This window comes from Dromiciops gliroides, chromosome 3, assembly GCF_019393635.1.
Source record: "Dromiciops gliroides isolate mDroGli1 chromosome 3, mDroGli1.pri, whole genome shotgun sequence".
NCBI classification, from domain to species: Eukaryota; Metazoa; Chordata; class Mammalia; order Microbiotheria; family Microbiotheriidae; genus Dromiciops; species Dromiciops gliroides.
In genome coordinates, this window is record NC_057863.1 from 404200462 (window position 1) to 404227765 (window position 27304).

The window sequence follows — 27304 nt, forward strand, 5'->3', positions numbered from 1 at the left end:
GGATTTCATTAGTTTGTCATACAGATTCAGAGCCAGAAGTAAAATTTTGCATAATGCTTGATATTGTTCTAAAGCCAATCCAACTCCATTAGAAAAGAAATGTCTTTTATTAAATCAGAAAATATCTTTTTATTAAACATAAGGAATAAATCACCTCCTCATTTCCTGAAAGTGGACTATGTCAGACATTGTCTACTTACCCTGATGCACATAGACCTGAAGCAAGAATGCCTAGACAAGTCCAAAAAACTCTGTGGACCTCTATAATAGGCAGATCAAAAGGAAAACTACAGAAATGTTCAGTCATCCCTTAACAGTTCATCATCAGAATATGTCCCTTTTTTTGTTCACAGGAGATGATGAGTCAGGAAGACACAGGATTAAGTTCTATAGTTTAGGAAAAATACAGAATATGTAACCTTGCGTGAGTAACTTAACCTCTCAATACCACAAGCACCTTGCTAAGAACATATTACACTTTAAGTTGCTGATCTACATTGTTGGAGGACATTTCCAAAAGGTGGTTCATCACACCAATGAAATATCAGAACTAAACTGTCCACAATATTTTCATTAAGAGAGTCATTTCTCTGAGGTTATTAGTCACTGCTGCCTTAGTCATAGAGTTTTCCTAAGTTCCAAAAGGAAAACAAATCCAAATAGGAGGGGTCTTCAAGAGAAGAAAGAACTTGTGCTACTAGTTTATCTCTTTTGGGCCTCATTTCTGGTATATATATATACTATGCAGAAATCAGAGAATGATGACAGAGAGGGCAGAGAAATGGCTATTATTTCATTACTTGGGGACAATGTAGGAATGTGACCAACAGGATGCATAAAAGGATGGAAAAAAGTATTTGACGAGGAAGACTGAAGCCTCCTTATTTAGGCCTCTACAGTTAGTCCTGGCCCACACAAAACTCGTTTCAAGGATCTTTTTACTTCCTTGTTCCTCAGAAAATAGATTCAGGAGTCCAGCATAAGTGAAACAACATTATTCAGAATTTGAACCACAGCATCAAGCAAGGGTTAGGTGTGGACTCAAAATAGATGATGACAATCAGTCCATAGACACACATGATTTCAGTGAGGTGGGCACTGCAAGTAGAGAAATCTTTGCTTCTGCCTTCAGCTGAACAGATTCTCAAAATGGCTATCCCAATGCTGGCATAGGAGACAATAATAGTGAAAAATAATGTCAAAACAAGAAGGCCAATATCAGTGAACACCCCCCCACCCCCACCCCGTGAGCTATCAGCAGATATCAGAATTATAGAGGGAATGTCACAGAAGTAATATTCTACTTCACTGGGGCCACAGTAAGGCAACTGGAAGGTGAGTGATGTCAGTATAGTGTCATGGATACAACCTATCAATGAGGTACATGTGGCAAGGACAACACAAAGTCCGGGGTTCCTAATGACTATGTAGCACAGTGGATGACAAATAGCAATAAAATGATGATAGGACATCACAGAGTATAGAATGCCCACAGTGCACCCCAAAAATGATGGAAGAAGAGCTGGGAGGCATACCCCCTATAAGAGATGGCTCAGCTATTTCCAGAAAGACCAGCAATTTGGGGGAACTCACTGAAGGAAAAAATATGTCAAAAATAGATGAGTCTCAAGAAGAAATACATGGGTGTGTGAGACGAGAGGAAGAGATGATGGACAAGAGGATGAGGGAGTTCCCTAGCAGGGTAAAGATGTAGATAAATAAGAAGATGACAAAGATCACAGCCTTCAGCTCCAGTGTGTGTGGGATTCCCAGAAGGATAAACTCAGTCATTACTGTGTGTTTTTTTTTTCTTTTTAGGGCAATGAGGGTTAAGTGACTTGCCCAGGGTCACACAGCTAGTAAGTGTTAAGTGTCTGAGGCCAGATTTGAACTCAGGTACTCCTGATTCCAGGACCGGTGCTTTATCCACTGTGCCACCTAGCTTCCCCCCCCCTTTTTTTTCTTTATAAGTAAATCAGTCCTAGGGGAAGACAGAGAACAACAAAGAGTGATACAGATGTCAGAGACAAATGCTTAATTTGGCTGGCATAAGAGAAATTCTTTGCCAATAAAATCTTTGCCAATTTCTGCTTTATGTAAAAAAAAAAAATCAACATTTTTTTTTTTTGCAGGGCAATTGGGGTTAAATGACTTGCCCAGGGTCACACAGCTAGTGTTAAGTGTCTGAGGTTGGATTCGAACTCAGGTCCTTCTGAATCCAGGGTCAGTGCTCTATCCACTGCGCCACCTAGCTGCCCCTCAACTTTTTTTAAAATGTAAGAATTGGGAATACTGCTAAGCTCTTGAAGGAAACACTTTCTTTCCCATGAGAGATTGTCACCTTCAATTAGCAGATATCATGATTGCAAAGCAAAATGGATATCTTACTTGGATAAAATCAGGGCTGTTCAAAAGAATGAATTAAAAAGGAATGGAATAACCACTATTAGGAATATGAATACCAATCAGCAAATATCTAAAATTAATGAATAAAAATTCTTCATTATTAAAAATGAAAAAGGCCTTAAACAAGCAGGTGTCAGACATGAATCCATAAGCCTTGGGTCTTTGTTGCCAGACTTAGCTAGTTCTCTGGATTCATAGCTAAATTACCCCAAACACTCTGTGACAGAAGAGGTCATCAAGAGCCAGGTCTAGACATCTGTTAGGAGATTAAAAGGCTATAGAAGTGGGAACACCTCTGGTAGTACAAGTCAAGCCCAAGGCACAGGGCTTAGTATGTTTAGAAAGCTCATATGCAGAGCAACATGCCTATACTAAATCAAAGGCCTCATCTTGAAATATAAAAAAGTACCTTTCATTAGAAGGCAAAGTCATTCCATCCATGTCAAATAGCACTTCTGGAAATGAAAGTCAAGGCCCAGCTGGGTGGTCTGGTGGATAAAGCACTGGCCCTGTAGTCAGGAAGACCAGAGTTTAAATCTGCCCTCATGTACTTGATACTTTCTATCTGTGTGACCCTGGGCAAGTCACTTAATTGCAATCACTTCACAAACAAACAAACAAACAAATAAATAAAAGAAATGAGAGTCAAATTGAAATGTGAGGGCTGATCCCCAATTTCAAAATATCAAACACTTCTAATAAACCCTGTATCTGCTATTCATTCCAGGCATAATCTTTGGTGATCACTATATCATCTAGAATAATAATATTTACTTATATTTTTATATTCTAATAAGCTTTACAAAACTCTTTACAAATTTATTTCACATAATCCCTAAAACACTGTGAAGTATATGCTACGTGTTTTATTATCTCCATTTTACCCATAAGAAAACTGAGTCTCAAAGAGTTTAAATGACTTGCCTATAGTCACTGTAAGAAAATAATGGGCTGATGTGTTTTTTCCAACTCCCAAAGGCCACAACTGGGATTGATTTGGATTGATTGGATTGAATGAGACTGACTGACTTGATTAAAAACTACACCTGCCTGACTCCGAAGAGGGAGTGTTCTCAGAAGCTGTGGACTATGACATCAACACGAGACCACCCTTAAGTCCAGTGAACCAGTGGATTTGGGTGGTGCTAGCCAATTAACTTGAGGTAGGGTGGAAGGAAGGCCTCTTCTCCAGAAGCAGAGGGAGCTTGCTCTCTCAATTTTCAAACAGCCTCCTGGAGGAAGACTTGGAAGAAGAACCAGGCTAGGTTGAACTCTTATCTCTCCTCTAGGGTGGATAGATTTCTTAACTTTCTGAATTCCATGTGTTCTCTCTTTACTCTTTAATAAATGCTTGATGCCAAAACTTGGTGCTAAAGCTTCTAATTTATAAGTAAACCCTAGCTAGTTTTCCCTAGACTTGGGACAGGAATAAGGCGACTACACATTTAGTTTTATTTGTCACATCACAGAACTAAAATTCTAGATTTGAATCAAGATCTACCTGACTGCAAGTCCAAAAGTCTGTCTGTATCTCATACAGCTTCAGAATCAGCAAACCCTTTTCACAGAAGAAACTGAGCTGAGTGTTTCAGGGAATATGCTTCGACATTTGAGACTTTGTTTTTGAGTGTGTCCAGGCATTTGTTTCAGTGTGTGTCTGTGTTTTGGTTTTTGTGTCCAGGTATAAGCTCATGATTTTTCTGGGTCTGAAGGGCTTTGTTGCCCATCTTCTAGTCCTAGTAACCAAATACCTTTGATTCCAATTAGTTCTTGTGTTGTGGGGACTTGTGACCTGGATGGGGGTGGGGGCTAGCTCATCTAAAGATTTGGAGGCTAATCTCGAATCTTGTAAAATAAAAAGAGATTTATTAGGAGAGAGGGATATATGGCCAGGGGACCAAATCACTATGGAGACTGTCCTGCTTGAGTAAGAGAAGACCTGGTCTTTTGTATGTTTATAAAACAAAGAACGGAGAGGAAATTACAATGCAACTGGGAGGGAAATGCAAACAACAGGGAGGGGATTTTGGAATAATGGGGCATCAATGATATACAGCACCCATCCATATCTTGCAGACCTTGGTATTGCTTTTCAGGGTACCAGGGTCCTCCTTGGCAACACATTATTCCTGAGGTGGGAGTCAGAACTGTTTTTCCCTTGGGAAAGTTTAAGGATTCCTTGGGGATTGGAATCTTTGGGTTCTTGGGGTTACATTCCCCCAACACTTGCTCTGGAGGTTCTTATAGGAAGATCATGCTTAACCTTAGAATAATTCAACAGTGCCACTCAATGATGGCTCCCCATTCTGTTCTCAATGAAAGCAGAAAGAGATCAAAATTGGTGAACTTACATGTGCAAGGGGAAATATGTTTGGGACTGAGGCATATCATTCTTTTTATCAAGTTTCTCATGAGGGGAAAATGGAGTATTTCCATCTATGGCTCCCTCAATTTTAGATGCTGTGAAGCAGGAGGGTTCTGTAGCTGGCAACATTGATTTCTCTTTATCAGGCCAAATCACCCACATTGGACTAATGCTGACCTCTTTTCCTCCCCATGGCAATGACTTTCTCTTAGATTTCTGAGGACTACAACTCACAGAGGAATGGTGGTGTGGTTATAACTTGCATTAATATTCCTTTGGAATTTCACATTTAGACATATCACCAACTCAAGGAATCTGTCAAGTATAGGGAGAAAATTAGACCTTAGGAATTTTAAGACTTTAGAAAAGAGACAACACAGTGGCAGAGATGAATTTCATGATATTTTTCTTGTAAATCAGGTTCTGGGGGTGGCATAAGCTTACTAAATCTTTCTCTGAATTTGTTGGTTCTCCCATCTTCTTCTCCTCAGCATTATTATCAACTATAGATACAACATGAGAAAATTAAAGGGCTCCAATATCTCCAGGTTAGAAAAGAAATGAATCTGAAAAGGGAGTATAACCTTGGGCTCAGCTAGTAAATTCCAGATTTGTATTGAATTTTTTTAAACTGCACAATCTTCTCCCTTAAGCAAATTCACTTTGATAATCACAATACTTTCCTTTCAGCAACCCTGTAAAATACCTAGCTTAAGTATTAGAGTAATGTCAAAGGTGAACCTGAGGCTGTCATTCTTCATATTGAATAATCACTAAGTGGCAGAGCTGTCTTGTCATGGCCAGTTCAAATTCCATAAGTAATGCAGTGTTACATCTTCAATCAAAGGAGAAAAACTTTTGAAGTGTCAGAAATTGTGACTCTACCTTCTCATAGCAATCAGTGCCTCTCTTCCCCTCTCTCTGGTCCTCCACTCCAAAACTCCATCTTTTAAAAAATGTAAGTACAAAAATAGTTTTTATCACTGTTTGTAAGAGGTCTGGGTAAGAGGTGGTGGGAACTCTTCCCTCCACCCAAATCACCCCCTGTCTAGATCTTTACTAGGATTTCTCCTTTCCCCATACTTTTTGCCACCAAAAGTTTTAGTTTCTGTCTTTTGGGCGAAATGTCAATTTCACTATCCCCACCCATGCAGGGGGAGTACAGAATGCTTGTCCTTCTCCATTTTTTAATCCTACTCTCCTTCTTTACAAAGTCTGTGGGCCCTTTACCCTTTCACCACTCCTCCAAGTCTCTTACCACAGATGGAAATGACCACTCACAATGGTAAGAGGTAGTAGTTAACCATTATAATAATCCTGACCTAAAATGACACCATATGTCCCACAGAGCTTTCCAATCTATTTTGCTGCTATGCCTTCCATACCCCACCGGAACCCCATGCATTACTATCTGTCCTGGAAATTCACCCTATGGATCCTTGGGCTTTTCTATCTATCCTGTTGCTGATTCTCTTCTATCTGTATGTCTTGCTTTTCTAATTTGGATCTCTGATGCCTAGTATAGCCACATACTTAATAAGTACTTTTTCATTCATTTGTTCATTCCCTATAAAAGTATGAGATCTTGAAGGGCATAAATCATGAGAATAAATACAATACATGATTTTTGAAAGGTTTTTCTTAATTCTTAAGAATAGTTAAGAATGCCAATTAGCTATAATTCATTTCAAGACAAAGGTCTACGTAATGGAAAATTTATCTAATTCCATAATGAAAATGGATGAGAGAAGATATGAGACATTTAACAGAAATGTGCATTACATCAAAATTTCTCTCAATTCATCTATTTGTTCAAAAATGCCAACCTTAAATTCCAACCTAAAAAGTTTAGAGTTTATTTAATGGATATTCATTCAAAATTGTGTGTACAGCTAATATAAACTGTATCTATTAACAAATCAAGAGTTTCACATTACAAGAGGACATTTCCTAGTTCTTAGGTAAGATAATCAGTAATGTTGACTAGAGTTTTATAGCCTTAAAGTTGCCAGTCAGTATCACAAGGAATTAAGGGAATATGATTCCTGACAAATTGTCAGCAATTGTTGACAAACTGTCTTTGAAAGATTTTAGAGAATTAGAGAAATGCCACAGTATTGGAGAAGAACAAATGTTCTGTTTTTCTAGACTTGAAAGAGACAAGAATGGAGGCTACAAATTATAGTTCATTGAATCTGATTCTGATTCCAGATGAAGCAGTGGATAAAGCACCAGCCCTGGATTCAGGAGGACCTGAGTTCAAATCTGGCCTCAGACACTTGACATTTACTAGCTGTGTGACCCTGGGCAAGTCACTTAACCCCCATTGCCCCGCAAAAACAACAACAACAACAAAAACCCCAAAACAAAATAAAAGTAATGGAGGCAGGAGTTCTTAACTTGGGGCCCATGAATTTTTTCTTTCTAAAAAAACCATTACTTTACTTTACTTTCATTCTGAAAAGCAAATAGATGGACAAAAAATTTAGGGAATTCCATAGTAAAGGGGAAGTTTTTTTTTGGCTGGGACTGGGTTATCTTTCTCTTTCTTACTTTTCTCTAGTTTCTTGTAGAAGAAATATGGTGGGGGCAGCTAGGTGGCACAGTGGATAAAGCACCAGCCCTGGATTCAGGAGGAACTGAGTTCAAATCCGGCCTCAGACCCTTGACACTTACTAGCTGTGTGACCCTGGGCAAGTCACTTAACCCCAACTGCCTCACCAAAAAAAAAAAAAAAAGAAATATGGTGGTATTTCTATCCATTCTATCTTCTGCTTCAGGTGCTATGATGAGGCAGAACTAGTGCTTTGTAGCTGAGCTCTTGAGTGCTATCCTGATTAGGCAAAATCAATCAGATTGGTCAACTGACTTTCCCTATCCATTGCGATGATTCTCTCCTTGATATCAGTAACCCCAGGACTCACACAAGAATAGTGGTAGTCTTAAAACTTTTTTTCTTTCTTTCTTTTTTTTTTTTTTAGATGGCACAGTGGTTAAAGCACCGGCCCTGGATTCAGGAGTACCTGAGTTCAAATCTGGCCTCAGACACTTGACACTTACTAGCTGTGTGACCCTAGGCAAGTCACTTAACCTTCATTGCCTGCAAAAAACAAAAACAAAAACAAAAACAAAAATCTAAAAGAAGCCCTTAACTGCCAGTACAAGGAGTTTGACCTTTATTTAATAGGCTTTCACTAAAGGTATGGGATTGTGACTAATTTAAACACTTTGTCATTAAGGTACACAATTCAGGTATCATCAAGCTCCTCATAGTTCTGAATTATCAAGCCAGTAATGTTAACTAGGATTTTATAGACTTAACTTTTTCCAGTTTTGGTCACCAAGAGTTAAGCAGATATGATTTTTGAGCTTCTATCAATGATCTTTAAATGGTATAGGGATATTAACAGGACTTTCGAAAGAATACAAGCAAGCTATCAATAACCAAATGAAAATTTGCTCCAGAATACTAATAAGAGAAATGCTAAAGAAAACAATTCCTAAGTTTCACCTCACATACCACATTAAGAAAAAGAAAAAGGGGGAAATGATAGTTGCTAAAGGTGACATATGAGAAGTAATATATTATTGGTAAAGTAATTTGGCTCTGCACCCCACATTCTCTACATGGAGAATAACCTTTGTTTTTTTTTTTTGTGGGGTAACGAGGGTTAAGTAACTTGCCCTCCGTGGTCACACACCTAGTAAGTGTCAAGCATTTGAGGTCCGATTTGAACTCAGGTCCTCCTGAATCCAGGGCCAGTGCCTTATCCACTTTGCCACCTACCTGCCCCAAGATTCAGGAGGACCTGCTTTATCTACTACACTACCTAGGTGCCCCCAAAACAATGTCATTTCAAAAAAAATGTAGAACTTTAATAACTGGGGTATACAGACTTCACCTAGCTGCCCCCTGAGAATAACTTTTGATCTAAAATACCACTTTGAGGAAAATGAGATACACATTTTCAGACAAGATCATTCTGTCACTTTGCTTTGCTCGGTTATAATTTCATATTGTAAGGGTAGAATTGAGTCTGTTGTTGCTGTTTTATTGATGGAGAATTGCAGGGGAACATCAGAGGGTAGAAATGACAATACAAAAAAACCCAAGAGCATAAGTAATTAAAAAAAATACATAAAAATACTGGAGGCCGCCCCTCATCAAGGCCGGGCATGTTCGCCTCAGGGAGGAGGAGCTGCCCCCTTTGGAGGAGCTGCCCCCTTTGGAGGAGCGGGACCTGGCTTCCCCGCACCGCCTTTTCTGCTACTTGCTGGGAGAGGCTCCATCTTCCCCCGTCCTGTGGGCGCTCCCCAGACCCCAAGTGCCGTCGCGGTCCTGCCTCTGAACGTCTCGCCTGCCCCGAGTGCCGTTCCCCGAAGCGCCGGAGAGGGGAGCAGCGGCCTTCATCCGGGCTCGTCTGGGAGAGAGAGCCGGGGCGGGAGGCCTCCCATGGCCGCAGGGAGGAGGATGGGGCCTAATCAGCTGGTAGTCCTGAGACTGGGTGGGTTTCACCAGTTTTGATAATGTAGGCAGCCAATGTACTGGATGAATGAATACACCTCATCCACTGGAATTGGGGTTTTCCATTCAGGAATAAAAGTGTATGGTAGAGAATTTGCTTATGGTGGTCATCCTTACCCCTTTTCTGGAATATTTGAAATTTCCCCAGGAAATGCTTCTGAACTAGGAGAAACATTTAAATTTAACTGTTGTTTTGGGAAGCACTGATTTCCTAGAAAATGATTTAGAAAAGATTGTAGAAGAATGGGGGAAAGAATACAGAGGAAATGCTTATCATTTGATGCATAAAAACTGCACTTTTCTTCAACATAAATGAAATTGTATCTAAAAGGGCTTCCAAATAGACAGGGCTATTTAGTGAAAACAAACAAACAAACAAACAAATAAAACACATAAATAAATAAACAAACATAAAAAATAAAAATAAAAATACATAGCGGGGACAGCTAGGTGGCACTGGAGGACTCAGGAGGACCTGAGTTCAAATTCGACCTCAGACACTTGACACTTACTAGCTGTGCTACCCTGGGCAAATCACTTAACCCCCATTGCCCAGGCCTCCCAGCCACCTCCCCCCCCCCCCCCAAACCGTAGAAGATAGAAGGAATTTCAGAATAGGACATAAACTAGGCAGCATTAGCTCTACAATGATAAATTTAACATATAATTAAAAAAAACTATTTTATATATGTACAATTTCATATTATTATTCATTCCCTTCTCTCCCAACCCCTCCTCCACAATTTCCTTGCCAATGGTCTTGGTATCTGCATATACATTCCACCCCCACCCCCCCCTTTCTGGAACCATGAACTCTAATCAAATGAACTGTCATTGCTTCCCAGTGGGTTGTGTCTATTCTACCCACTCCTTTATGATCCCACTTAACATTCCTGTAATTTTCCAGACTAAAATACCTTTTTTCTAGCTACTACTGTACTATGTATGTTGCCTCCCCCATTAGAATTTAAGGTTCTGTCATTGTTTTTAAATTTTTATCCCTAGTGTTTAGGACAGTGATACACACAGTGATGACTTAATACGAGCTGTATTCATTCATTTACATACAGTCCTCATTTTCTATTCTTTATTGCATGTGAAAATGTTCATGCTTGTTGATGTTTGTGAAATTCACAGTGAAAAAATAAAAAAACATTTTTAGTGTAGATCCTCTTTGATTGGCTGCCTACATTATCAAAACTGGTGAAACCCACCTAGTCTCTCTTCTTGCACTATTTTTTTCAGCTGCCATCTTTTTGGCTGCACTCTTCTGAGACTCCTAACTTCTGCATTTCAGCATGAATGCCATGAAACTAACTGGTGAGGGGGAGGGTCTTGCCTTCCACTCCTTGCCTCTCTTTTATTCCAAATTAAAGAAAAGGGCCTAGGGGTATTTGTTTCTGTTCTATGCTGTTTGTCTTCCTTAGTTTCAGGGGCTAGAGGTGATCCTCTTGAGACCCATGGGACCAGGAGTTTGAGCTACAGTGACATAGGAGTCAGAAATTCAGGTGTCCCAGAGTGCCAGCCTGATTGAGAAGCCAGGGTGCTTTTGGACTTGATCCCCAGAGGGGGTTTGGCTTTTGACTTGGGAATGGATTCTAATAGGAAGCAAGTTAAGCTATGAACTCAGTCCTCCTCTCTCCTGAAACAGAAGTGGTACAAAGCTTGGAGGTCATATTGTGTCTCCCACTCTTAGGGGGAGTGTATTTGTGATTATACCTTTTGCAGTAAATAGTTCCTTTATAAAAGATTCAGAGCTACATTAAAAAGAAAGATTATGGAGAATTAAAGAGATACCACAGGACTGGAGAAGCACAATTTTTGATCCAAAGTTCAAAAAAGGGAAGAGAATGAAGTCCACAAACTATAGTACAATAAACTTGACTTTGGTTCCTAGTTTAGCATCTGGGTCACCCCTTTTAGTCTTCTGGCCCTCCAGAAAAACTACCTCAAAATCAAGAAACTTTGTGGTTCCACATGGATCCAAACTATATACTTCACAAAGTCTTATTGGTGGGTTTACTTTCACTAGTCAAAGGACACAATAAATTCACAGGAAAAACATATAATTAAAAATAAGACAAGTATTAATGGGACGTTACCCCTAATTTCTACTTTTTAACCTTTCCCCTTATGGTTTTTTTTCTGGAGTCTAAGAGGGCCAAGGGAGAGATTTTTTCACTCTCCATATTCCCCACTCTACCTCCCTATCAAAGCAAGGAGTGGCAATTTGTGGAAAACACACATGGCCAGGTGTATGCGTTTCCCCAGGTGTCCTGCAAGAGAATTCTTCAGCATCAGCTTCCCAGTCTTCTTCCATGCTACCCTATGCCTTTCTGGTTACCTTTCTGAACACAGGTCAGAGACTAGAGACCTGATAGCTGACTTTTCCACCACTAGAGAGGCTTTCATCATTCTTATCTGGATTTTGATTGATTCCCAAACTAGTGTCCTTACATCTTGTCTTTCCTGCTCCAATATGTCAGACACTACTTGGTTAATTTCCCTAAGGCAATATACTGCTCTAATCATATGGCTTATCCCCACTTCTCTATATTACAAACCTTTTATGGCTGCTAATTGCTTACTGAAAAAAGTCCACATTCCTTACCTTGCTCACCTTTCCCATGATCCCCCCTCCCCCTGCCTGCCACCTCCACATTACACTTTGATCATAAGCTCATATAGCATCATACAATGTAGAGCTGGCAGGAAATGGAGAAATTATCTAGACCAACTCTCTTATTCTCCAGATGAGGAAACTGAGTCCAACAGAGATTAAGTGACTTATTGAAGTCATATGTAGAGTTGTATGTAGCAGGGTCAGGATGTGATCCAAGATTCTCTGACTCCAAATCTTTTAACTATTTTCTCTTTTAACATAACGATTGAGCAAAAATTGGAAGACGATTATGTCAATGAGGTTCATTAATGCTAGTTACTGATATGATGATGAAGTGACAGGAAGCCTCATAGGGATGGAGCACCAAGCAGAGGGAAATAGATTTAGGGGTCTCTGGGGGTAGTGGAGAGGGGAAATTGTTTGTACTCTTAGACTTTGGGGGTCTTCTCTCCCATCATACTGGGAGTTCCTTAAGTACACCCCCCCCCCAATTTTTTTTTTCAATCCATGATGACAGAGAATCCAAACAGAACTCGATGAGTTGCTTCCTTTGAGCAGCTGACTCTACCTTCTAAACCTACCTTCATCAAAGGGATTTCTCTATCCTATCTGGACTTCAAATGGTTTTCTCCTAAAGCTGCTAGAACCTTTCTTGTAGCCACATCAAGAGACTGGTGAGATGGAGGAGAAGAGATGAGCTCTGAGAGATTGAGAGGTACAATGAAAAGAGCACCTTTTCAACCTTTTATTAACTTCTTGTTCCCTTTTTTGTTTCCTACATTCTTTTTTTTTTTTTTGGGTGAGGCAATTGGGGTTAAGTGACTTGCCCAGGGTCACACAGCTAGTAATTGTTAAGTGTCTGAGGCCGGATTTGAACTCAGGTCCTCCTGAATCCAGGGCTGGTGCTCTATCCACTGCGCCACCTAGCTGCCCCTTTGTATCCTACATTCTTGTCAAATTGGACTAGCCCCTGTAAGAAATAATGTTTTTTTGTCAATGTCCAAAGGCCCCAACCAGACGAGATTAACCTAGACTGATTGAATTAAGTGAGACTGACTGATTCTGCTGATTAACTCACTTAAAGTTGACTTGATTAAAACCACACCTGGCTGACTCCCAAGGGGGAGTGGACTATGACATCAACACAAGACCACCCTCAAGTCCAGTGAACCAATGGATTTGGATGATACTAACCAATCAGCTTGAAGCAATGTGTAAGGACCGCCTCTCCTCCAGACCTAGAAAAAGTTTCCACATGCAGTTTGCTCTGGCAGTTCATGGCAGAAGCAGGCTCATAGTGGAGGACTTGAGGAAGAACCAGACCAGGCTGGAGCTCTAGGCTTGATAGGCCTTTTATTAACTTTCTGAACTCCGCGTGTTCTCTTTTTACTAATACCTGGTATGCTTTAATAAATGCTTAATGCCCAAAGACTGGTGCTAAAGCATCTAATTTAAGGTGATCACACATTTAGTTTTACTTGCCACACCCCCCATTCCCCAAACACATCTATTTACATTTGCTAACACTATTCATTAACAAGGAGCACTCTTTACTTATTGAAGTCCTACCTATCCTTCAAAGCCCAGGTCTGTTTGTGCACCCAGGTGAAACATGGAGGCTAGTGAGGGAGGGGTGCTATATGAGAATATTAAGGATTAGCTTTCCTTAGTGTTAATTCATCAGATTGTCACATGTTTGAGTTTCTTAGTCTCTTGTCTTGTGTCTAGTCTTCTATCTCATTACTCACATGACTTAGAAGTCCCCTTACACCAGAGGTTCTTAATTTTGTGCTATTGGAACCCTTTGGCCAACTGGTGATGCCTATGGATCTTTTCTTAGAATGCTTGTAAGTATAAAAAAATTAAATATATAGGATTACAAAGAAAACCAATTATGTTGAAATATAGATATAAAAATATGTTTTTTTTAGAAAGAAAAAATTCACGGGCCCCAAGTTAAGAACTCCTGCCTCCATTACTTTTATTTTGTTTTTGGGTTTTTGTTGTTGTTGTTTTTGCGGGGCAATGGGGGTTAAGTGACTTGCCCAGGGTCACACAGCTAGTAAATGTCAAGTGTCTGAGGCCAGATTTGAACTCAGGTCCTCCTGAATCCAGGGGTGGTGCTTTATCCACTGCACCACCTAGCTGCCCCCTCTCCATGACTTTTAAATGTAATTGATTACTCTTTAAACATAGGTAGACCACAAACTATCAAATTAAATAATGACAATTGTCCTCCAGAGGTCATGCCCACAAGATTATAGTGGCATGTACATATAATCCTTGTTTCTAAGGAGGCTGGGGCTGGTGGATTGCTTGTGCTTGGGAGTTCTGAGCCATAGCAGGACTAAAGCTGATCAGGTGTCCTCACTAAGTTTGACACCAATGTGGTGAGCCCCTTGAGAATGAGTTGAACAAATCCAGATTGGAAAAACAAAGCAGGTCAAAACTTTTGTGTTATTCAGCAGTAGGATTGGGCCTATGAACAGCACAGTGTACTTTAGTTAGCTGGCCAGGATTTAGGGAGCAAGTTGTACTACCTATGGGACATCTCATAGGCAACCTGAATTTAATTAACATATTTAAAACAATTTATTATCTTCCCTCACCTGGCCAAACATACCCATCTTTATTCCAAAGTCCCCTTTGGGTCAGCTAGCTGGAACAGTGGGTAAGGCACTGGCCCTGGATTCAGGAGGACCTGAGTTCAAATATTGCCTCAGACACTTGACATTAGCTGTGTGACCCTGGGCAAGTCACTTAACCCCTCATTGCCCACCCCCCCCCCAAAAAAAAAGAAAACCATAAATAAGATCACAGAGAATCGGGCATGATTGAAAAATGGACTAAACAACAACTGTGAACCAAAGTCCCCTTTTTCTGTTGAGGCCACCAATTTCCTTCCTATCACTCAAGATGCCAATCTTAGAGTCATCCTTAGATCTATACTCACCATCCAATCAATTGCTATGTCTTGTTTATTGTATATCCATGGCATCTCTTGCAGATGTTCCCTTCTTTTCACTCATACAGTAACCACAATAGTTTAGGTATCACCTCTGGCATGGACTATTGCACCAGCCTCCTAATTGGATTTTTTGTTTCCAGTCTTTCCCTTCTCTAAAATGTCATTCATCCAGGTGCTGAAATAATCTTCCTAAAGCCTAAGCATCTACTTTGCAAGGTTGTTGTGAGGATAATCAATCAAATGAAGTAATATTTGTTTAAAAAATAAAGTGCTTAGCACCGTGCCTGGCACACAGGTACCATATAAATGCTTATTACCTACTGTATCCTGGGTCATTGCCAGTCATCTTCATTATGTCTTGCCACTGGACTCAGATGAATCTGGAGGAGAGAGTGAGGCTAATGACATTGCACAGCTCTGCCTCACAAATCCAATCCACTCTCAACTCAAGACATCGCCTTATTTGTTTGTTTGTTTTGTGGGGCAATGAGGGTTAAGTGACTTGCCCAAGGTCACACAACTAGTAAATATCAAGTGTCTGAGGCCATATTTGAACTTAGGTCCTTCTGAATCCAGGGCCAGTGCTTTATCCACTGTACCACCTAGCTGCCCCTAGACATCACCCTTATGATGTCATTGGTCCTCTTCAAAAACAAAGGACAAACAACAATGATGGTTGTAATAGAACTAAGCTAATTAACTTTCAGTTCATAAGCATTCTAGCCAGTTGTGTGATAAACAAAAAAGACATATTTAGACAATCGGTTGTTTTTGATAATATACATTAAATGAACCCTATTAAACAAAAAATGATCACTAGGTCATAGTCCTAGTCCCACTGTAAAGAAAACCAAATAACCTGAATAATCAAATATCTAATATAAGTCAATAACTGGTAAACCTCTTGACATTCCATATCCATCTTCAAGGCAATAGAGCTTGAGGAGAAGTACCTCCTAGCTCGGTGGGCTCCTTGAAGCTATTCCATTTGGGGGAAATGTGAATTTCAGAACATTTGTAGGTAAGGAGACCTCTGGGCTCAAATTCTTAGCTTATTCTCACCTTTTTCTGTCAGTACAGTTATGATGCTTAGTTTGGAAACTATGGAAAAGAGAAAAGAATTAGCTCCACTCATCTTCTCCCATCTACTTCTGCTTACCAAATGACTGGCCCAATGCCCAGAATTAGATGATTAGAATTAATTTTTACTATACCCATGCATGTGTATACATACATATACACACACATGAATAGAGAAATATTATATATACATATATATGATAAAATTGAAAAACAATTATGTTCTTAGGAAGGAAGAACAAGTGATAAAAGCTTGGTTCGTCATTTTATTTTTATCATAAAATGTGTTTAAATAAGAGGGCATCGATGCTCAATGATGTTAATTATTATTTTTGAGCTGCAAGTCTTAGTTAATAACTTTTTGCTCTGATATATTCTTTTATTAAACATTTATTGAGTATTTGCTTTTATGTTATATTCAAGAAACTCTTCTAGGTTCAGGGAAGACAATGAAAGAGATGGAAAATGGTCCTTGTCCTTAAAGACCTCGTAAGAGCAGGGGAATTGGAGTTAAATGGTCTGGCTTCAAATTCTGTCTCTGCTACTTCCTACCAGTGTCCCCCTGAAAAAAACCACAGTTCAGAGGTCTTTGTGGTTCAGTTTCCTCATCTGTAAAATTAGGGAGTTTGATTGGATGATCTTAAAGGATCATGTGTAACTCCTATGATCTTAGTTCATCATTTGAAATAGAATCATAGTCTTAGACCTCAAAAAGACCTGAGAAATCATCAGGTTCAGTTCCCTCATTGTACAGACATGGAAACATAGGTTAGGTGAGTTGTCCAAGGTCATATAAGTAGCTTTCTGAGGTAGAACTTGAACCCAGATGTGCTTGTCCCTATTCACTACCCTCACTCTGCATCAAAGCCACATTGTATGTCACCTAGCTGTGTGCCTTCATTTCTGGTGTATCAGGAATTGTTGCTGGCCTTTTCACATTTAGGAAATTCACCCAAATACATGTTGTAAAGATTGCATTCGCAAGACAGTAATGCAAAATCATGAATGATAAAACAGAACTCTCTATTATTGCTTCTTACTACCTTCAAGTCTTTCTCAAAGATAAAACTAATCAATCAAAAATATATTTATTAAGCATGTGCCAGACACATAACACAAAAGATTTTTTAACAATCTGGAAGGATAAACCTAGACATCTAATAACTGCTATTCAATTCCTCACATATTACTAAACTAAAATTTGCTTAGAATCAGAATCCTTTTTTTTGCGTGCTAGATTTTGTTGTACAAATTAAAAAGACAGAAATGGCAGTAAGATCAACTAATTTGAAATATTCAGCAAGTTTGAACAATAGAAACTAAAAAGCTTTCTTTTTAGTATCTGAGTACACAGTATTGCAGGCAAAGACAAAATTTGTCAAATGCCTTAAAAAAAAAAAAGACTGGGCACTATTCCCTTTTTTTTTTTTTTTTTTTGTGGGGCAATGAGGGTTAAGTGACTTGCCCAGGGTCACACAGCTAGTAAGTGTCAAGTGTCTAAGGCTGGATTTGAACTCAAGTCCTCCTGAATCCAGGGCTGGTGCTCTATCCACTGTGCCACGTAGCTGCCCCTACTATTCAATTTTGAATGAGAGTTCACTCAGCTGCTAATGCCTCACCCTTTAAGGTTACTTTTGTAATAAAGAACTGCTGCCAGCACAAAGAATATCAGCATGCTTAGCTAATGTCTCTGTTAATGTGGAAGAAGCTGTGGGGTCTGTTTCCAAGAGATTCAAGATAACATATAATGGGGGGTAGCTAGGTGGTGCAGTAGATAAAGCACCAGCCCTGGATTCAGGAGGACCTGAGTTCAAACGCAGCCTCAGACACTTGACACTCACTAGCTGTGTGACCCTGGGCAAGTCACTTAACCCTCACTGCCCCGCCCCCCAACTGTGAACCATTATGTTCTTCTAGAAGTGCTTTGGAGAAACTTTATCAGCAGATATTCTATAACTGATTCTGGTCTGCTAATCATGTAGCAGACAGTAGAAGTAGACTCTTTGGCTACAGTTGTGGAACTGGAACTATGGGTACCTTTTCAAAAGGTCAAAAGACCTTGGCTACCTCTCTTAGTGGATTCTATTCTTGATTTGACTCACCTATCTTTCTACAAAGTCAACATGTAGCCCCTTGAAAAGAGGCCTTGGTCCTTTTGTTTGACATTTGTTCTTCCATTTGGGTGGAAGAATTGAAAACTACAACCTTGTGAATCTCTAAAGGTCAGGAGATCAAGCCTTCCAGGTGAATAAATGACTAGGTTTTCAGGTGCCCTGGAATTGAGTCTATGTCATGTTTGGTAACCAGCCCTGCTTCAGTGCCTAGAAGAGTGAAGAATGAGCTTTGGAACAGAAACAATAAGTCATTTGGTATTGATTCTGCATTTGAACTTGAAGTTGTTGCAACTAGCATTTTATAAGAATTGAGTTAAGTCTTAGCATACCTGCCCCAGAGATTGAGGTAGTATAGGAAATAGTATGCCCCTGAGATGGGGTAGGGGGCTGGGGGGCAGAGGGGTGGGATGAGTGTTTATACTTCTATTCTTCTGAATATTTGAGATAAATATCCCTTGGCAAAAGTGAATTCATGTTAATTAGTTGAACAGAACTTCAAAACCTCTACTGGTTTGGGTGGAGGAAGAAGACACACATCATGAGGGTGGCTTAAGTCAATGGCATTTAGAGAAGAGAAATTACAATGTCCCAAGATTTTCTCTAGAACTCTAAAGTTGAAATGTAGCAGCCTGGGAGCTATATTAGTTAGCCCAGAGAGTATTCACTACACATTATGTTTACTCTTTATGTACTTGTATGCATGTATCCATACACACATATGTATAATATGTATATATGTATGTACATATACATGGAAGTATATAAAGAGTATACACACATACATACATACATATTGACTGACTATTTTAGAATGTAAGCTCCTTGAAGGCGGGTAGTTTTTTACTTTTCTTTGAATCCTTGGCACTTAGCACTGTGCCTGGCCCAGAGTAAGCACTTGATAAATGCTTCTTGATGGATTGATTAGGAAAATATGACACAAGCAAAAGAGACTTCACTTACCAAATAATTGTTCTTCATAGTAGTATTAATGAGATCCAATTTGCTGCTTGTTCTTCCAAGGTAAAAGAATATCTCTTTGGCAGCCATTAATCTATAGGAAGATTTTTTTTTTTGTCCTGTTACCACAAGTAACATAACTCCAAATACATTAAGTTGCTCCATAATTATACCCTGCGCTATTCCTGATTCAGATAACACTCAAATTAGGACTAAGATGGTTTTGGAGAAATAGTTCATGAAACTTCCTCTATGCTCCCTAGGTAGACGTTATCTCTCTGCTCTGATATAGATAATACTTTGCATCTCCTAATTTACTTCCATTTTTATATCATGTTATGATTATTTGTGTGGACCCTTTCTCCTTTACTTGACTGTAACTTGCATGACCTTATTTGATTAATTGTTTTTAATGTATAAAAATATCTGTTTTTTCCTGTATTTGGGGTCCAGCCCTAAGCTGAGGAAGGGGCTTTGTCTTGTTTTGTTGAATAATTGGCATTCATTGCTTAATAAATTGATATGCTTAGAAGATCCAACCTTTGTTTCCTAGTCATCTCACCTTTAACCCAACACACTACTGATATATTGCTAAAGTATATAAGGCAAAACTAGTGGGTCTTTTGAGTGGTCAGCTAGCACTTCTCTAGCTTTTACCATCATATCATCGCTTCTATATTCAGAGTATTGCTTGTACTTAAGGTTCTTTACAGGTCTATGAAAGTATCCATATCTCATATCTTAGAGGAAGAAAAAAGTGGAAATAACAAAAAAGATATTTCTTTTAGCAATTTATTCCCAAGAGGGAACCCAGAAAGAACAAGAATAACAAAAAATAAAACAAGATTTAAAGAGACAATTGTGAGAAGCAGACCTGTCCCATTAGTTACACCTCACAATGATTCCTGACCTGTATAGCACCTTCTTCAGGGCTCTCTTTACTTCCTTATTCCTCAAAGAATAGATTAAAGAGTTCAGCATAGGGGAGACAAGATTATTAAATAGTTGAACCACAGCACCAAGCAAAGGGTTGGGTGTGGATTGAAAGTAGATGATGATGACTGGTCCATAGGCACACAGGATTGCAGTAAGGTGGGCACTGCAGGTGGAGAAGGCCTTGCGCCTGCCTTCTGTGGAACGAATTCTCAAAATGGCTATCCCAATTCGGGTATAAGAAACAAGAATAGTGACAAATAATGTTAAAGCCACAAGACCAACATTAGTGAAGCCTACCCTCTGGAATAGGGAACTGTCAGCACAGGCAAGGGGTAAGACAGCAGGAATGTCACAGAAGTAATGCCCCACTTCATTTGGGCCACAATAGGGTAATGAAAAAGTGAATATAGTCAACATGGTGGCATCAGTACATCCCACCATCCAGGCACACACAACCAGGACCACACAAAGTCTGGGATTCATAATGACTGTATATCTCAATGGGTGACATATGGCAACAAAACGATCATAAGCCATTACAGAATATAAAACACCCTCAGTACACCCCAAGAAATGGTAGAAGAAGAGCTGGGAGGCACAACCTCTATAAGAGATAGCTTGGCTTTGCCCTGAGAGGTACAGTAGCATTTTTGGAGAGGTCACTGAGGGGAAAAATATATCCAATATAGATAAAAGTCCCAAGAAGAAATACATGGGGGTGTGAAGGTGAGAGGAGGATAAGATGGCCACGAGAATGAGTGAGTTACCTCCCAGGGTAAAGAGGTAGATGAAGAAGAAGATGACAAAGAGCATAGTCTCCAGACCCTCTGTGTGAGGGATTCCCAGCAAGGTAAACTCAGTCAGCCCTGTGTAGTTCTTCATCTTCATAGAAAAGTCAGTCCTGGAGGAAGACACTAAACCACAAAGTGTGAATAAAGATGTCAGAGAGAGAGAGAGAGAGAGAGAGAGAGAGAGAGAGGATGAGTTTGATTAATATGATACAAATACATGCCAGGTCAATAATTTATGTTTTTGGTTAAAAACAACAGCTTTATGCCATAATTTATGATTCTCTTAAAAGACAGCAATAGTCTAGGAAAGCAAATCTGTCCTCTCCCATTAAGTACCACTCTCAGCTATTTCATCAGCTCACACTTATCTAGCACACTAAAGTTGACAAAACACATTTCTCATAATGATATTTAGAGAGAAATAGTGTGTATATTACTCTCCTTGTTTTATAGATGAGGAAATTAAGACTCAGAAAGTTCATGTTACTTCCCCAAGTTCACCCAGCTGTCACAGAGGCAAAGCTGGCCCAGCTGGCCCAAAGTCAGGGTCTTGGCTGACGAATCTACAGGTCTTTTCCTTTTTATGGGGGTGGGGTGGGGTGGGACTGGGAAATGAGGGTTAAGTGACTTCCCCAGGGTCACATAGCTAGTAAATGTCAAGTGTCTGAGACTGGATTTGAACTCAGGCCCTCTTAAATCCAGAGCCAGTGCTTTACCCACTGCACCACATAGCTGCCCCATTCTATATGCCTTCTTATGCTGATCTCATCAGTTCCCATGGATTTAATTTCTTTCTTTTTTTTTTTGCAGGGCAATGGGGTTAAGTGACTTGCCCAGGATCACACAGCTAGTAAGTGTCAAGTGTCTGAGGCCAGATTTGAACTCAGGTACTCCTGAATCCAGGGCTGGTGCTTCATCCACTGTGCCACCTAGCAGCCCCCCCGGATTTAATTTCTATCTCTTTGCTGATGATTCTCAAATCTACCTAGCTTTTTGTCAGACCTCTTTGTTGACCTCCAATCTTATATCTCCAACTTGCCTTTCAGATGACCATGAACTGTATGTCTGGTAGACATCTTTTTTTGTGAGTCAATGGGGGTTAAGTGACTTGCCCAGGGTCACATAGCTAGTAAGTGTCAAGTGTCTGAGGCCAGATTTGAAGTCAGGTACTCCTGAATGCAGGGCCGGTGCTTTATTCACTGCGCCACCTAGTTGCCCCCGGTAGACATCTTAAAATCAACATGTGCAAAAACCAAATATGGAAAGTGGAAGTCAGGGGAGGTGTTGCACCTACTGACCTCCCTAGCCTTCTTTAAGTATTAACTAAATCCTTCTTTTACTGGACATCTTCCTCATCTTGACTTAATTCCAGTGCTTTCCCTCTGTTAATTATTTCCCATTCATCCTGTATATAGCTTTTAAAAAAAGTTCTCTTTTTTTTTGAGGCAATCGGGGTTAAGTGACTTGCCCAGGGTCACACAGCTAATAAGTGTCAAGTGTCTGAGGCCAGATTTGAACTCAGGTCCTCCTGAATCCAGGGCTGGTGCTCTATCTACTGTGCCACCTAGCTGCCCCCTATAGCTTGTTTTTTATATATCTGTTGGCATATTGTCTCTTTCAAAAGATTGTAAAATCTTTGAGGTTGGGGACTCTCTTTTTGCCTCTTTTTGTTTCTCTTAAGTATCCCAGCACTTAGCACAATGCCTGGCCCACAGTAGTCATTCAACATATGTTTATTGGGGCAGCTAGGTGGTGCAGTGGATAGAGCACCAGCCCTGGAGTCAGGAGGACTTGAGTTCAAATCTGGCCTCAGACACTTAACACTTACTAGCTGTGTGACCCTAGGCAAGTCACTTAACTCCAGTTGCCCCCCTCCAAAAAAAGACCAATATATGTTTATTGATTGATTAATTACTTTGTGTAATATATTATGTTGAGTACTGTGGGATGTTTAAAAAAATGAAAAAAAGACTTGGTACCTGACCTAAAGGGGGGATGGGATATATGCATAGAGAACCACCATAAAAAGTAGAATGAGAGAAAGGTTTGAGATATGAAAAAGAACCCTGGCTATGGAGCCAGAGGAGCTTGGTTCAAATCTTACTTCTGATACTTACTAATTTTTTACCTCGGGTGAATCTCTTAACATCCTAGGTTACCATTTTCTTATCTGCAGAAGGAGAGGGCCTTTCTAGGTGGACTGAGATCACTTTCAAGTGTGGATTTGTGATCCTTTTAAAGAAAGAAGGCTCTAGAAGAGCTCAATGAAAGGAACCTCCAGCGTAGGGAAACTAAGAAGGCTTTTTGGAGGAGATAGCATCTGATCTGAGACTTGAAGATGGGTAGAATTTCAACAGGGGCAAGGAAGAGCTTTGAGTTGGAGAAGATAAAGAAAACAAGTTATAGAGATTTCTTCATTTGTTTAATGACAGATAAAAGATCTCTTTCAGTAGTACCTTATTGACTATGTATAAGGAATGTTGCACAACTACTTTTGGTTGGAATGTAGGGTATGTGAAGTGAAATAGTAGATAGGGCTGGATAAAGAGAGTAGGGCTAGACTACACAAGGACTTTTAGACAAGACTGAATTTTCGTACCATTCAGAGAAATTGAAATGTTTCGAAAATAGTTTGATTGGAGTTATACCTCAGGAAGAGCAACTAGCTGGGTCAGTGGACAGAGCACTGGGGTCAGAATAAGGAAGATAAGTCTTTTTTGAATTTGAAATCAGCCTCAGATACTTACTTAGCTGTGTGATCCTGGGCAAGTCACTTAACCCTGTCAGCTTCAGTTCCTCATTTGTAAACTGAATTGGAGAAGAGAATGGTAAACCACTCTAGCATTGCCAAGAAAACCCTTAATAGGGTCACAAAGAGTTGGACAGATCAACAACAACAACAACAGAATTATTCCTAAAGCTGAAGCTGTGTAGAATGAGGGTAGTATATGTGTGGAGGAGGAACTGGAGGCAAGGAGATACTTTTAGTGGTTGCAGTAAAAATGGGAAATTAGGGGCTAATGTGAGAAAGCAGAGCAAAGCACTTATATTCTATGTAAACCTTAAGGAATTTGGAGAGCAGAATCAAACTGTTGAAGGCCCTGGATCCCAGTGGATGAGCCACTATAGCAGTTCAAAATCCCTCCTGTGTTCCTCTCTTGTTCTCTATTTCAGTAATGGCCTTGGGTGATCCTGAAGGTGCACTCTCTCCTCTCCTAAGTCATCTAGGAAGTGAGGACCAAAAGGATTAAGGGAAGTCCAGAGCACTTACTTGTCCAAGAAGGATGAGTGACCAGGCTGAAAAAGAATGTTTTTCTTCAAGCTCAGTCCTCTAACTCATTTAGGTTCAATGGAGCAAGGCCTGAGCCCTATCCAGGGATCTCAATTGTTCCTTTTTTCTCATCATCTTCATTCAGGAAAAGGGTGACAATAATGTTGAGGTTTGTTCCCCCATGCACAGCAGCAAATTCCAGGCAGGAGGAGCTGCAATGTTTTCCACACTGTCAAAGGTTTAAATGGTCTTGGTCTCCCTGTGGGTTCCCATCCCTTGGTATGCCCCCAGACATAGGGAGGTCCCTGAGCAAAGGGACCAATTAGTTAGATTTCAACTATGGTAGGGATTTAGAAATGAGAAAATAATAGAACAGAAAGCAGTAATTGAGACAGACATCCCTGGAAATGGAAGGGTCCTGATCCTGATCCTAAATACAAAATTGTTGCTCCTCGTTAACCCTGGAATCTAGCACTTAGCCTAGTGTCTGGCACACAGCAGCAGTGTATAAATGATTATTGAGTGTAAATCAAGGCAAATGCTCTCTCTCTATCTCTCTCTCTTTTTTTTTTTTAGTGAGGCAATTGGGGTTAAGTGACTTGCCCAGGGTCATACAGCTAGTAAGTGTTAAGTGTCTAAGGCCAGATTTGAACTCAGGTACTCCTTACTCCAGGGCCAGTGCTCTATCCACTGTGTCACCTAGCTGCCCCACATATGCTCTCTTGAGGGCATTTAGATCTCTCTTTCCCCATAGGGGAAGACTGGCAAACACAAGGGTCAGTTCTTCAGATTTAAATTCCTTTTTTCCTAAAAGGGAAGGAAACCAGAGAAAGACAATACTTGTGAAATTAGAGAAAGGTTTTATTAAGCAGGGAAGAAAAGAAAAATTTAGCATGTTGTTATGGGAATGCAGTGTGATATGGGGTTGGGACATATCAAGGAATTTGGGACTATTAGAGTTTAAACTGGCCACCTAAACTAAAGGACAGACACACCTTGAGAAGTAAGAGAGATAAGGAGTGGCTGCTGCCTGATCAGCCAGGGGACAGAGATAACTCCAGAAGTCCAGACTGCCACCTCTTATTCAAATGTTCCCCATGCCCAAAGGGAGCTTTCCATTGTCAGGTCATCATTTCATCTGTCCATCCCATCTACCATCTATAAAAGCTTTTGCCTTTATTCTGCTCAAAGAGATAGGTATCTTAGGGATTCATGTCTCTGAACCATTCCCCCTTGAGAGAAGTCTTGGTCATTTTCTCTAGCACCTAGATAAAAGATTATTTTATTCTAATTGGATTTGTGTTCCAGAGGGTGTAATTCTTTAAAGAGGAATACCTAAGGACCCCCACCCCCCATCACCGATTTCCGATTTCCCCCATGACAAGTGGGACCTCAAGAAAGCTAAAGATCTCAACTCCCCAGGAATCCTTGAACTCTCCAAGGAGAAGGGCAGCTATCTTCCACCTCAGGAGTGGGTGTTGCTGTAACCCTGGTACATGATTGATAAGTAATACCTAGGTCAGCATGATATGCAAGATATGGATGAGTGCTTGTATCTTACTGATGCCCTATTCCAAGAAAGAACAGAACAAGATTGATATTAAACTTTCATAACAGATATTTAACATTTCCATTTGAACGATTTTAAGCTCCACAACATGAGCATCATTTGTATGAGTTTAAGAGTATTTTTAGAATACAAACAAGCTGCTTGATTTTGATGTGTTTATCTGTTATGAAAGTTTACTATCAATCTTGTTCTATTCTTTCTTCATTAGTCGCTGTGCTTCCTTTTCCATTTTCTTTGTTCTGCTGCGCTTTTTTCTCTGTCAGCTATTGGGCTGCATCTTCTTCTTCCCATGCATTTGTATTCTCCTGCCAGGTATCCAAATCACCTAATTCAGGAGACTGGTGAATAAAAGGAATATCTTGTGTTGCTGCTAATCTACTAGAGAAACCTGTAGTACCATCTGAAATGCCAAAATTTAATGGTTCTCTCTTCTTTCTTTTTTTTCCTTTTTTTTGGTGAAGCAATTGGGGTTAAGTGACTTTCCCAGGGTCACATAGCTAGTTAGTGTTAAGTGTCTGAGGCCGGATTTGAACTCAGGTACTCCTGAATCTAGAGCCGGTGTTCTGTCCACTGTGCCACCTAGCTGCTTCCCGGTTCTCTCTTCTTAATAATAATTTTCTGTGTTTTTCTTATAGTTGGTGCCATGTATTTAAAATACTCAGGTTCCAACTGTTCCATTGTATTTTGTTGTGCTGTCCCATTTCCATTCCCTCCTTCAATCTTTTTTTTTTTTTAATTAATTTATTTATTTTGAGGGGCAATGAGGGTTAAGTGATTTGCCCAGGGTCACACAGCTACTAAGTGTCAAGTGTCTGAGGCCAGATTTGAACTCAGGTCCTCCTGAATCCAGGGCTGGTGCTCTATACACTGTGCCACCTAGCTGCCCCCTCTTCAATCTTTATACTTGTGAGTGCATCTTCATCCCAGGAGCTCCAGTCTTCAACTTCTGACTGCTTAGGAACTGGTGAATAATCCACTGTGGTTGGCAAAGTTATTTGATCTCCACTCAATTTTCGTTCTCTGCCAGATCTGCATATTAACCTCTTAATGAATGAGAGTACTGTGGCCAGGCAGGTACAAACTTTAAACAACGGGAACTATGTGATAGCCATGATGGGAAGGAGAACCTGCCCCTCCCCCTCCCCACCAGCCTGGTGGAGACTCTGACTCATTACACTTACACTTACACTTACACTTACACTTACACTTACACTTACACTTACACACACACACACACACACAGAGTTTTTTTTTTTTTTTCAGGGCAATGAGGGTTAAGTGACTTGCCCAGGGTCACACATTATATATATTTTAAACAAAGGCAGCCAAGGAATTTTGGAGGAAAAGGAGGGCTTAGAAAGCAATGAGTCAGTGGGACCCAGGGGGAGGGAGAGTGAGGAATTTCAGAAATGAAGGATGTGGCCTTTGATACACAAATCAGAAGGCATCCTTGGTGACAAGTATTTCACAGTTAAAGGCTTAATTAGGTGTCTTTATAAGATCTCTCAAAAAACAGGATAATTCTGAGAGCATCATGACCAAAGTTAGGGGAATCCCTGAAGACAAAAAGACCATAAACAGGATATGTTCAAAGTCTCATAATGTCCAGTCACATAAGTTTTTGAAGACAGGGATGTCTCTTGAGGGTCCATAAATCACTACCACCCAATGGCTCAGGATCTGCTTCAAAGCTGATAT

General features: G+C 40.1%; 1 protein-coding gene and 2 pseudogenes across 1 annotated transcript; all 3 read right to left on the bottom strand.

Annotated features, from left to right (window-relative positions):
* Positions 1 to 885: 885 nt before the first annotated feature.
* On the bottom strand, positions 886 to 11616 carry LOC122747692 (annotated as a pseudogene).
* Positions 11617 to 19920: 8304 nt separating this feature from the next.
* On the bottom strand, positions 19921 to 20862 carry LOC122747693 (olfactory receptor 148-like). Its single transcript, XM_043993576.1, has one exon. The coding sequence runs from the start codon at positions 20860 to 20862 to the stop codon at positions 19921 to 19923; it is 942 nt and encodes a 313-aa protein (XP_043849511.1).
* Positions 20863 to 25769: 4907 nt separating this feature from the next.
* LOC122751225 lies at positions 25770 to 26730 on the bottom strand (annotated as a pseudogene).
* Between the last annotated feature and the right edge of the window lie 574 nt (positions 26731 to 27304).